Source organism: Alosa alosa, chromosome 18, assembly GCF_017589495.1.
Source record: "Alosa alosa isolate M-15738 ecotype Scorff River chromosome 18, AALO_Geno_1.1, whole genome shotgun sequence".
Taxonomy (NCBI): Eukaryota; Metazoa; Chordata; class Actinopteri; order Clupeiformes; family Clupeidae; genus Alosa; species Alosa alosa.
In genome coordinates, this window is record NC_063206.1 from 15,087,438 (window position 1) to 15,100,592 (window position 13,155).

At 41.2% G+C, this 13,155-nt stretch overlaps 1 protein-coding gene across 2 annotated transcripts; it reads left to right on the forward strand.

Annotated features, from left to right (window-relative positions):
* The first annotated feature begins 1,949 nt into the window (after window positions 1-1,949).
* On the forward strand, window positions 1,950-12,939 carry LOC125311685. Of its 2 annotated transcripts, none has more exons than XM_048269957.1 (7): window positions 1,950-2,113; window positions 9,898-10,016; window positions 10,129-10,224; window positions 10,317-10,370; window positions 10,764-10,928; window positions 11,410-11,532; window positions 12,431-12,939. In XM_048269957.1, exons 1-7 carry the CDS (start codon window positions 2,050-2,052, stop codon window positions 12,509-12,511), a joined length of 702 nt encoding a protein of 233 aa, XP_048125914.1. In that variant the 5' UTR covers window positions 1,950-2,049; the 3' UTR covers window positions 12,512-12,939. The 2 variants fall into 2 exon arrangements, with proteins under 2 accessions (XP_048125914.1, XP_048125915.1); XM_048269958.1 differs by lacking the exon at window positions 1,950-2,113 and adding an exon at window positions 9,484-9,601.
* Window positions 12,940-13,155: the final 216 nt, after the last annotated feature.

The window sequence follows — 13,155 nt, forward strand, 5'->3', positions numbered from 1 at the left end:
CTTTAGGCTATTCAGGAATTATTTGCGAGAACATTGCAGCCTGATTATTAGCCTATATTTAAAGCCAAACATCTCTGGTGTGGTTTTGACGATCAGAAAAGTAAAATTCCTTAGCCTGAAATAGCTAATGATGTCAAGTGCGCTTCTGTGGGGTTAGGGTGGGTGCAGTGGAGTCGGAATTCTGTCGCGGAACATTGGAATTTGTGGCTGCCCAGGACGTAGATAGATAGATAGATAGATATACTTTATTGATCCCTAAAACTTCTCTCTATCACCCGCACACTGCACTAAAAGGATGTATTTAGCAGTCAAAATCCGAAACATGTCCAGGAGGGGAGAAATCGTCGGACATCCATTATTTTTGTTATTCAGCACCCCTGGTCAATAGGTTCCTGTGCGCCTGATATTAGACAAATGTATGGCCACCGTTTCTTAACCCATTCGTACTGTATATCAGGCTTTTGCAGCCTCCACTGTGCATTTGTTTTAATTCGTCAGTATTATATCATAGCAAAGAACACAGTCTGAACGTATCAGAGAAATGGTACAGCCCAATAGGGGTTTGAAAATCGTATTTCATTAGATTATATCCTGAATTGTTGGTATGTGATACTAATACTGCATTTAATTACATGCATTATTCGATAACATAAAATTGTATTACATTTTTTCAGTACCCCCAAACTATTATTTTCATCCCTTTTGGGAGGGTCCAAGTCTCATCGGGATTTTCGTGACCCATTGCATCTTTTAAGATGGTTAACCCAACTTGCAACTGGACTGATGAAAGGTCATGTACACCTGTAGGCTACATTGTATTTGGGGAAAGCAGAAGGTAGCAGTTTTACATTTATTTATTTATTAACAAACAAAACAATCCCTGCCATTTCCATGCTGTTTTCAACAGCTATCAAGAAGAGGTCATGCCATGGATTTTTGTGAATGTTTCATATGCATGATTTTAGTCATCTTTAGTTCATATGATATTCAACTTTATTGTCAATGCACAAATTAAATACCAATTGTCTAAAACGAAATGCAGTTTTACATCTAACCAGTGGTACAAATAACTGACATGTCCAAAAGGGCCTTCATGAAATGCGTCGCTAGACATTTTAACGGGCCAAGTTGAGAGCTGCATCCGTTATTGTTCGTGGGAAAAATACTGATAGCCGCGGACCACTGGTTGAAAACACCTGGCTTACAGTATCAAGCGGACTTAAGGTGCCACCTCTTGGCGAACAGTTGTAATAGGCCTACATTTCACCCAGCTGCGTGAATCCCAGAAAGCGCGACTGAAGTGGCCACTTCTAAATGGGACCCACTGTACAGTAGCTGAAGGTCTGTGGCTAAAGCAGCCTGTGATGAATGGGACCTCACGGTCCAAACTCACAAAGGCGATGCGCGCTCTTTCAGGCAACCAAGGTACAAGACATTGACGAACCACAGACAAGTGCAAACTTTGTGCTAAGAGTGCTGGTTTATTTACAGTGTTCAAAAGTGATAAACAAAAACTTTGAAAAAAGGCTACAAACAAAAATCAACACAAGGGTTGCTCACACTTAAAGACTTAACTAAACAAAATAACCAATACAAAACTAATAGGGATTCAAAGAGTTAAATGTTCACAAACCAAACCAGCCTCACAGCAAGCTGCTCTCCCTATGCCACTCTCCCTCGAATGACAGAAGCTCAGCCTTTTTATGGGCCTACCCATTAGAAACGTCACTCAAAATGGTGGGAGAGTAGTGCACAAAACAATTAACAAAATAAAGACATTAATCATAACAAAAATAAACTTGCCTTGATCCTAACAATTTTACCCTTATTTTACGCTATAAAAAATATATACTTTCTCGTTCCCTAAAACCAGTTCAAAACCCTAACCACAATTACAGACACGCCATCAAAACAAAAAAATACAAAAAGATTGCAACTTTGACAGTTCGGGTTTTCTCGGGGGACCATTGATGGCGGGACACACAACAGGGAAGTGAATGCAGTCAGTGTAGATGCTATGGCGTGGGAATACTGGTGCGTGTGGTGGAAATGTTTGGTGGAGCAAAACCAGCGGGTACCTCGCGGCTTGCGGAGATGTTGTGGATGAAGACTGGTGAGTACAGAAATATGTGTGACGGTGAAATATGAATGTGTTCAGAACGCGCTAAACCGGTATCGCGTGTAATGAACTTGCCAAGTGCCGTGTGCAGGTGTGTGCGTGTGTGTCGGGAAATGTTTGTCAGTTATGTGTAGGGACAACGTCGGGAGCATTTGGGGGAAAGTTTAACTGGAGGGCAACTTTTCCACACAGCCATAATGAAAGTGTTATCATTGTTTGGATACTTCCCACACACACATGCTTTTTAATCGCATAGACTACAACTAAGCTGAAATCAAAGTACATTGATTCACCTCTCACAGTCACACCCTAAACAAGCACTTCAAACAAACAAACAAGCGTCTCAGTCTCACGCATGTAGCCATAGGCAAAACTGTATCAGACGTAGTAAATCATCCATCGCACAGAATGATTTTTGTAGCACGTGCAACAGGTACAGCCCTGCCCTGGATACATCTCTCAAAGTGCGCTCTAAAACATTTGGTTTAAATGGAGATGTAGCCTAGATCATCACTGGTGCATTCATAAATCTACATTGTGACGAGTTGACACAAATGATTCACTTTGACGAATTTATGTAGGCCTAGTCTAGTCAATTACGTCGTCTCAGCCCTAGTTACTTTACTTTGAGCCATGCTCTTCCTTAGAGCGATGGTTCGGAGTAATTTCACCCTAGGGTCCTTTGCACCATGACCCCGAGCCAAACAATCTCCCAGAACCTGTTTTCCCTTGGTTGAACCCTGATCGAGTAGCGCTGTCAGAATGAGTTTCTGCAGGCGTAATGGAACCAACTACGAATGGAATCTCGTAAATTACCCCACTAATAATGCCCTGAATGGTACGAAACTTCTACAGTATGTTCTTTACTCATTACTCATAAAACGAGGCTAGGGATTGTCAAAGTTTTTTTTTTTTTTCCTGTCATCTACTTCCTGAATTTTTGGTCAACGATACCCGGGACACCGAACCACGGGGCACATGAAATTTGGTGGGTATGTAGCCCCACTAGACTTTTACGGAAAATTTTTGTTTAGATCCCACGGGGGGGGCCACCACGGGGAGACTGCGTGAATTTTATTACAACTTTTTCGCCACGATATGGCAGTTTAAGTCCGCTTGATACTGTGGGCATTGAGCCATTGGTTTCCAAATGAGATTTTATTTTGTGTCGCCAGCATAGCCTATTGACAATTTATGTTGTAAATAGGTCTACCATATAAGCCTACCTGTAGCTTAGGAAGCTAACAGCTTTCTATTAGGATCTAGTTTGTTAGTTACAGTTTTGTCATAACTCCTGATGTATTTTTTGCATTTAGAATAGCCAGAGCGTGGATATCTCAATCGGAGGAAAATTAAACAATATCGGTGCCTATGGACTAGGCTGGGTGAACCCAGCCTGATCTGTTCGCTATTTATTTTTTGATTTCTTAAAAGATTGAGCTTGGTCTGGTGAAAGCCAGACTAGCCATGGACCTCAGTTACACAATGCAAGGGAACATGAATCAGCCTATATTTGCATCTAACAATAACGGACAACAGCTCTTCAACTTTGGCCCGTTAAAATGTGTATGAACAGTCTAGCTAATGCCATTTCATCAAGGCCCATTTGGACATGTCAGTTATTTGCACCACTGGTTAGATGTAAAACAGCATTTCGTTTCAGACTACTGTTACTTAATTTGTGCATTAACAATAACTCAGACTACTGTTACTTAATTTGTGCATTGACAATAAAGTACACACTCAGGCATGCCAAACAAACATACACAAAAGTTTCAAGAGTGGGGGATGGAGTAAAATATGGAGACAAATTGAAGTGTGATTTCTTTTCGCGGAACGGATGTACAGGACTGAGCGGCGGTCATATTTTGTACCGCTATGCGGTACATCTAGTTTAAATAGCACTTGCCTGATGGATGCTACTATCTGCTACTATACCACTGCATCGACGTTACTTTCGTGATTTGGGAAAAGCCCGTAAAAGTCCTGGCAGGAAGCAATTACATCAACGTTTTTTGGTATATCCAGTTTTTAATATATTTTTTTCAGAAGTGTTTACAACTTAGTGTTAACTAATAATTGTTGCAAACTGGTACTACAAACAAAATATTAGTGCATTCCTGGATCTACATCCTTATGCATGTTTCCTGCCAGGACTTTTGCAGGCTTTTCCCAAATCACGAAATAAACTCCTGGTGTACTTACAAACTTTTCAATGCCTCGTTTTATGAGTAAAGAACATGCTGTAGAAGTTTTGTACCATTCAGGGCATTATTAGTGGGGTAATTTACGAGATAAAAGTTGGTTCCATTACGCCTGCAGAAACTCATTAGTTTCTGACAGGGCTACTCGACCAGGGTTCGACCAAGGGAAAACAGGTTCTGGGAGGGTGTTTGGCTCGGGGTCATGGTGCAAAGTAACCTCTCGTCAGATGAATTTCGTTCCGCCTAGCTCCATTCATCCATCTGGGACCAATCCATTGGAGTGTTGCTTCAGAAGGCTGGGCCTAATCAAAAAATGCTTGCATATGATTGAATAAGCCACTTGTCCGTCATCTATTGACGTGCTACTTCAACCACTCACATCGAAGCCAACCCGTGACGCTGATATTAGTCTCACTGTCGCTTCTACGCTATGTCACATCTATGAAACTCCAGCCCTGCGTCCTGATTGGCTGTACCATAAAATCGGGTGCAGAAATCACTCTCAATGGAAGAGGTCCCAGATGGATGTGAGTGAAGCTAGGCGGAGCTAAGCGGAACGAAATTCATCTGGCGAGAGTCAGGTTAGGTGCAAAGGACCCTAGGGTGAAATTACTCCGAACCATCGCTTTAACATTACTTGAAACACCTTTGAAAATAGAGGATTGTTTGGGAATTAACGTTAGCTCAGATGCTTTTTGAGACTTTTTGTGGTCTTACTGTAATGCAACATTTTACAAATCACTGACAGGGCCACCAAGGACTGTGAGTGAATCAACAGCAGAAAAACCTATTTAGCAAGCAGAAATGTCCCAGCCTGTTTAGGGTACTTCATAGACAGGTTATCGTTCAGGACTAACTCACTTAGCTCCTGTATATGGTCAGAAAAGAAGATGACTGTCGAAAGATACAATTACAGCGGTGATATCAATTTGCTTGGTAACGCATTTATGATTTTCTACAAATACACTGGTCAATAATCAAATTGGCCTCCATCACTTAACCAATGCTAACGGTAGGCCTAACATTATTTTACCTAGGTCGTAAGTATCAACTTGTATGAGATTAACATACCTGCAGTTAAACATTCTCAGATTTATTTCGGCTTCAAGAAGAAATGGGACTTACATTTCATGTGAACATCATCCTACCCTAGGATGCCCACCTGCAGTTGGTGCAGAACGCTGCTGCCCGGCTTTTGACAAGCACCAAGAGGCAGGGAACACATCACCCCTGTCCTCTCCTCTCTGCACTGGCTCCCTATTTGTTTTAGAATCCAGTTTAAAATGCTCCTTCTAGATTTTAAGTCCCTCCATGGCCAGGCCCCTATATACATCTCAGACATGCTACAGCATTGCTCTGCATCCAGGCCCCTCAGGTCTACTGACAAAGATCTTCTCCATGTAGGCCGGTCCCGCCTGAAGCAAAAAGGGGATCGTGCTTTTGACATTGCAGCTCCATGCCTCTGGAACAGTTTACCTCCCGATATCAGATCTGCTCCCACGACTGCTGCTTTTAAATCTAGACTTAAAACCTACCTATATACATTGGCCTTTGCCTCTTAGATCTTAATTTCTTTTATCTTGCTTTTATTGTACTTTATATACTTTTAGCCTTTGCCCCTTAGTTTTTAGCTTCTTCTTACAGGGGTCCCCAACCTTTTATGTACCATGGACCGTTTGATTCCCATTTTTTTTTCACGGACCGGGGGTTCGGGGGTTCCATGTTCCGTGTTGTGCATGCATTACTTGAAAAGAACTAGCTCCAGTTATGTATGAACAGTGAAGGTAACGAACTCTTAAAAATGTGAAAAACGTGAACTTGAAGAAGTGAAAATTGAACAATATGAACTATGAAAATTGAACAACTTGAAGCTACATCTATAATGTGTGAACATGCTTAACAAAATATGGTAACAAAACATAGGAACTAAACGTGCATTACGAATATAATCAGTGGGAGCCCTGTGCTTGTTTCCCTGCAACAAGAAGGTTCCATCTGGGGGTGATGGAAGACAGTGACACCCTCAGTGTGTTTGAAATGTCCAGTCGATTGCGCAGGCTACGTGGTGGGAAATGGTAGCAACGTTTTCAGCGCTTTTACTGCGGGATCTCGGGATATTCTGCTTTGGTTTTCATCCAAAAACCCGCCAGAGAGGTTTCCTCATAGCCTACACACTCTTAAGACCACCGTCATTTGCAATTTCGATCAACTGCTCTTCCTCCTGCGCTGACAAGTTAGGACTATTCGGGATATTAACAAATGGGTTGCGGACCCACTCATTGGTTTGCCGTGCATCTTTGGAGGATGGGAAGTAACGCTCAAACTCATTTGAAAGCGCGATAGATAGATAGATAGATAGATAGATACTTTATTGATCCCCATGGGGAAATTCAAGAAACAAGCAACAAGGTGATCGTGCACGAGCTGCGAGAGAAATGGCCCTGCCTCAGTCTCTCCCAAAACCCCCACTACTGTTTGGAACATATACACCTCGATCCACTCGTCGTACCCACAAATCAAGCATGGCTTTAAATGCAGCGACTTTATCTGCCAGTTTAAAGGAGAATTCCGGTGTGATATTGACCTAAAGTATGTTGAAACATGATACCGAGTGTGAACATACGTCTCATAGCCAATCCCGGCTTGTCCCCTGCACTCAAAAATCTGGCGCTAGTTAGCCGATGCTACCAACAGCTTTTCAATGGTGGTGCTTCGCATCGGGCTAGCCATGCAAATAAATCACTGTTTTACACCATTTACGAGGCTCAGTGTATCTCCACACTTCATTGGTAGACTTCGAGGGGCCATGACATTTAAAGCGAGACATTGAGAACTTTGAAAAAGCACTGGTAGTTAACTTACAAGGCGATTTATGCAGACAGTATCTTTCTGGGTTTAGCGTTTGCAGCCATCTTGAATTTAGTCCGCGATATGTAGAGCCATGAGTAAGAATGAACAGGTATGATAAGGGGTCAGATTCCAAAAATAATTCAGTGGAAATGCATGGATTCCAGTTTCTTCCAGTAGCAGCAACTGGAATCCATGCATTTCCACAGAATTATTTTTGGAATCTGATCCCTTATCATATTCGTTCATTCTAAATGCCGAAATAGCGGCGATACACAGATAGCGACACCCATCCCTCATCACTAAAATATGCAGCTAACGGTGACTTTTTTTCTGTAAGAAATCTCTGCAGCGGCTCTCGCAACTCAAACACCCTGGCCAGTGACCTGCATCCAACCAACTTGGATAGCGTACCACGGTGACCCATTCACCCTCTCTAACAACTGTGCCTCAATATCCTCTGACATATCATCAATTCGCCTATGGACAGTGCTTGCAGATACCTGAGCTATTTTTTTAGCTGCAGCCTCCCCAAGGAGTTCATTGCACATGCCTTTACCAGCAGGCTGAATTAACTCTTCCCCAATAGTAAAGGGCTTTTTAGATTTAGCAATCCAAATAGCCACTATGAGGCTTTTAGCGCAGCCACGTTCACCGATGTGGTTGCTTTACGCACTAGTTTTTTGTCCTTCTTGCTTTCAGCGTTTCTTGCATTTCGAAGAACTCAAAGGAGTTTGTCTTTAAGTGTAGGATGCTTGGACTCTAGTTGTCGAATTAGCTTTGATGGTTTCATTGCTTCATTTGACAACTTATCGCCAAATACCACACATAAAGGACTTTGTGCATGCGAGTCACCGGTCTCTGCGAAACCATATTTTAAATACGACTCGTCATATTTCGTATTGAATGAGCCCTTCTTTTTCTTTGATGTATCTGGCTTACCATCGTCAGTGGGTATTATTGCGAATGTGACATTATTGCGAATTAAATTGAGTTTATTTAGTTTGCATGCATTTTTTTTAAACTGTTGTCGTAGGCTACGGCCCTGTTAGGAATGTCCCGGGCCACGACCCGGTGGTTGGGGACCGCTGCTTTAAGACACTGTTTTAATTACTTTATGTATCTAAATTGCTCTTAGCTCACTTTATGTATCTTATTAATCAATGCTGTCAGTGTTGCAACTGTACACTGCGTGCAGATGTTTTTCTTTTTTGTCTATTGGAATGCCAGTGTTGCAACTGTACACTGCGTGCTTTTATTTATTTATCTATTTTCATTCTAGCTAGTCACTGTACAGCACTTTGGTCAGTTTTGCACTGCTTTAAATGTGCTTTATAAATAAAACTTACTTACTTACTTACTTATTTATTTACTTACTTATTAGACGTTATCTGCGGTAAACTACAGTGTTGTCCTGAAGCTTCTTTCCAACCCACTTTAGATTAACTTCCAACAAAATTACGTCTCCATCTGGTGGACAAACGACTACGTAACGCCAATACTGGAAATGCTGCCAAATGATGATGAATATTTGGTTTTCCTTTAATCCTACTGAATTTGTAATTATGTATCGGCCATTCTAATTGCCGATACCGATAGTATGTGCGTGCCTGTGTGTGCGTGTGTATGTATGGAGTGTACAGTCACTAAATGTACACATAACTTCATTTTTTTAGACCCCCCCATGGATGAAATTCTACGAAACTTGGCATACCCCCAGAGTCAGGTTAATCATACACATACAATTTGGTGCAGTTTTGAACATCTTAACTAAAGAGAGGGGCAATTAAAGCAGAATGATATTGCATTTTAATTTTTTACCGGGGGGAGGGGGGGTGCAAATCACAAATGAGTGATTATGGGCTAGGTTGATGTGGGCCCTTGAGACCAACATACCATAAAAATGTCTTCATCCTCGGTGCCACGGTTCAGGTAGTTATTTAGGAAAAACTGAAATTTTTGGGTTTCGGGGGGCCCAGCGTGGGGGGGGGAGTGGCCCCCGGGGACCAAACAAAATTTGGGGGCTACATAAACACCAAATTTCATGTGCCCCGGTGTTTCGGTGTCCCGGGTATCGTTGACCAAAGATTCAGGAAGTAGATGACAAAAAATAAATAAATAAATAAAACTAAAAACTTTGACAATCCCTGTATGACCGCTTTGCTAGCGGCGGTCATAATAAATGGCAAGGGACCTTACCAAACGTTAACGTTAAAAAATATAACAGTTTTATAACTGTTATAACTTTGTCTGAATAAACAAGTGGATACTGCGTGGATGCTGAAAACTTTCATTCTTGAGTACCCCTGGCTACAGTGTGCAGATAGGTGCTGGGAGGAGCTCAGTTCTTGGGGGACATTTCATAGGGTTAAAAAGGGGCGTTGTTTTCGGGAATAGGAAGGCAACTACATCAACAAACGCGAGATGGAGGGTAAAATCGTGTTTATTCTTAGAAAGCTAACATTAAGATTACATTTTAATGTGCATGAGTAAGGCTACATGTATGAAAAACGCGATTTAGTGTTGTGATAATAGCGTGGACTATGTGTTGTGGTAGCCTCAGCCTGGTTGCAAGTTATTTTCTCTGTTACGAAATCACTAAATAAATAAATAAATGTATGCTATCAGTTTCAATCAGATTAGCACAGATCTAAGATTTCCATGTTTTATTTGACAATGATTCCATTTGTTTCTTACTACATGGAACCGGCACGGCGCGCGTTGCAGAGTCGAACCCAAATTCATCTTCAGCTTCAAGCAACGCAGGACCGCTAGTTCAAGTGACATTTCAAAAGGACCCGAACCGAAAAAAGAAATATCTGGAGTCCGAACCCAAAGCACTTGGGGTGTGTAGTTTCAGTTAATGTGTGTAGAATAGCTACTAAGCACAAATGCCTTAGGTCATAAAAGTCATATAATTCCCATTGAGGCTTAATTAAAGCGCGCGTGTCTGTCCAGTGCACTCAGATTGTACTCGCATTCTTCCTGGTGAACGCTGGTCTCCTCAATGGGTCACTCTGGTGGAGTACTGTGGAAATCATAAATGGAATTTTTGTAAGTTTATGTGGGATGACATAAGCCTGCCTGTAGCATTAGAATATTATTTGTAAAATAAGACTGAACAGTAACACAATTTCTCCTTGTAGCCTATTATTGCTGGAAGTGTGGCCATTGCAGCACAGAATCTTTCCCTACGCACAGTAAGTTTTGGCGGAACCTATTTGCATAGCATCACTAGAAAACAAAACCCCTTAATCTCAGCCCTTATAAATGCCTTACTTTTGACCTTGAAACCCTTCTATAATTAATCATAGTTTTTAAATGTGCATAGATTAAGGTTGATTAAAGAGAAAAATCCCTGAACCAACACCTTAAAATAAAATAAAATTGTCCTTAATTGCCTCCTTAAGGGGGTTCACACTCACATCTCAAAAAGACATTTCATTGTAAAAGGCCACCTTATATAAATGAAATGGTTTTAGTATGTGGGGTAATTTAAGGTAAATTTGGGTACATCATGTTTCATAGTGCATGCATAGCTCACTGCAATAAGTAACAGTGTAATGGTTATTTTCACTCTTATTTCTATCCAGTTTAGGGCCTGTTTGGGACTCCAGGTTTTCACCAGCATAATCTGTGGAGTCACCCTCCTGTGTATGCTTGGCATGTTAGAAGACATGCATCATCATGATCCTTGCCGTTATTGGACATATGATGAGGTTAACGGAACTGTCTACGAAGCATGTACAATGTTGTTGGTGAGCAAAATAAATGTGTGTGTTTAGAGAGAGCTTCTCCTACAAAGATTAATGGACTCACATCTGGAAATATATATATATATATAAAACAATATTTAGGCTACTTCATATTCAGTTTCCAGTTCAGCTGTCAGCATGTTTGCAGGACTGCTGTTGCCCAACACAGTGTTTCCATTCCATTCTTCAACCACTGACAAAAATGTAGCCAACCCTTTGAGAAAATGTAGGCCTACTTGTGTCATCATTAAACTGGCCTATTTCAGTCATTTTTCAATTGACCATCACAGAATTAACAGTTCATCTACTTCACATGAAATAATGCTGCATATGTTGCCTATAAAAAATAATTGAAAATGCTCTTATTCCAAGGAAACGCAAAACTGTAGTGAGGGGGGAAAGAATGTCTAAAGTTTGCAGAAAGTAAAACCTTTAATTAGTTAAACCATTCATTTATTCTCTTTTTTTTGTTCCACTCTGACAGCAAGTTGAGGACCATTATTCCGCTGGGACCAAAGTGGTCTTGGCCACAATTCTCGGCATCTCTATCACCCTGGCGGCCTACTGCTGCAAAGTCATCCAGTGCTGTTCTCCAGCCGGTTTTATGGTGAGTCCTTATACACAAACACGCTGACCTTACATGGTTCCAAGAGTGTCATGAGAGTACATATTGTGAATGTGGATAATACAGTGGGATTTTTGGGGGGTTAAAAGTTGCAATTGGTGAATAAACTCTTTTGGGAGGTGAATAAACTCTATAAGAGATGAATAACTATTTCTGAAATGGGTAGATAAACTGTGTTTAGGCTACTTGCTTTTAGCCTCCACTACACTCTTGGTACAGGTGGTTGAGGTGACATGTTTGCAGTGCTGTCTCCAGTGTTAATGACGTGTCTTTCACTAGTTCGCCCATTGGATTGCTTGTGTAGAGTGTAGACTAGAGAATAGCAAGTTTGAACTGGTAACTGGCCATGGTCCTGGTAGGCACATGCGAGTGATGTCCGCTAACACCCCATATGGAGGAGCAGGGGAGGTGGGAGGCTTTGCAACTCCAGCATGACCTAAAGGGCAGTAAGGAGGGTTTTACTCTACGACTGGAAATAGGGTGAGTGATGGCTGTCAATCAACCACTATGGGCTCCTCCCGAACTTTGTTTAGAAAACATAATTTATTGATTACGTGTCTTTTATCCTATGGAGATGCCTTGAGGAAGGTGCGTTATGAAAGGGCCTTACAAAGGTATCCCTTTGTTGCCGTTGCTTCAGTTAGGCCCCGAGTGTAACGCTGTAGCTGCCTTGCTACTTCAGCTGTTGGTGGCAACAACTTGGTAAAACCGATTGTTTTCGGGGTGTACCGACACTCAGTGACCTCTAGGAATGGAGATGTGAAAAATCACTGGATTTCTCCTTTAAGTCTGACAACCATTTTACAACCGTTTTCAATTAAGTGATATATCTTAATTTTTTTTATCAGCTTCAGTGGCTTCTGTGTTTGCTCTGTTCCAGCCTGTGATCACTGTGAACGCACCTCCGGCCCCCGAAGTGAGAAGAGAAGACAGAGAGGGAGAGAGCCCAAGCGACGGATAAGACTGTTGCCAAGGATACATCGATTTCTATCCACTAGCCTACGCTTCATTTTACATTTTCACATTTATTTTTATACTTTATACTTACCTTGTTTCCCCAAAAGGAAAATTAATTAATAATATTCTTGAGAGTGACTTTCTCTCACTGACTTCACTTAAGCTGATGAAATATAAACTACAAAATACAAAATTATGTTAAAAAAAAGTTCTATGGAACTTTACATTGTTGTGAAACACAAGATTTTTATTGTTTTTTCATTTTCATCCATTTTCAATTGTAGTAGGCCTAGGCCTATTGCAAATTCTGATAATACTCCGATTGGTGCTTTACTCCGATTGTTCTGCACATGTAACCACACTGTGTGTAATCATATCAAAATATATGTTTTGTTCTTTTTTAACAAATAAATCAAATCAACTTATAACTTCTCTGCTTTGACGTGGATTAGGCCAGAGACTTTCTAATGTGGAGACACAGCACTCAAAAAATACTCCATAGAAATGCATGGGGCTAGTTTGTCAGCCTATATGGCCGTTGTCTACACATATCCCACCCCTTTCTCGGCAAAACGTCGACATGTGAATACGTTGAGCCAATCATGTGGTGTGATGTGAATACATTGAGCCAATCATATGGTGTGTTGT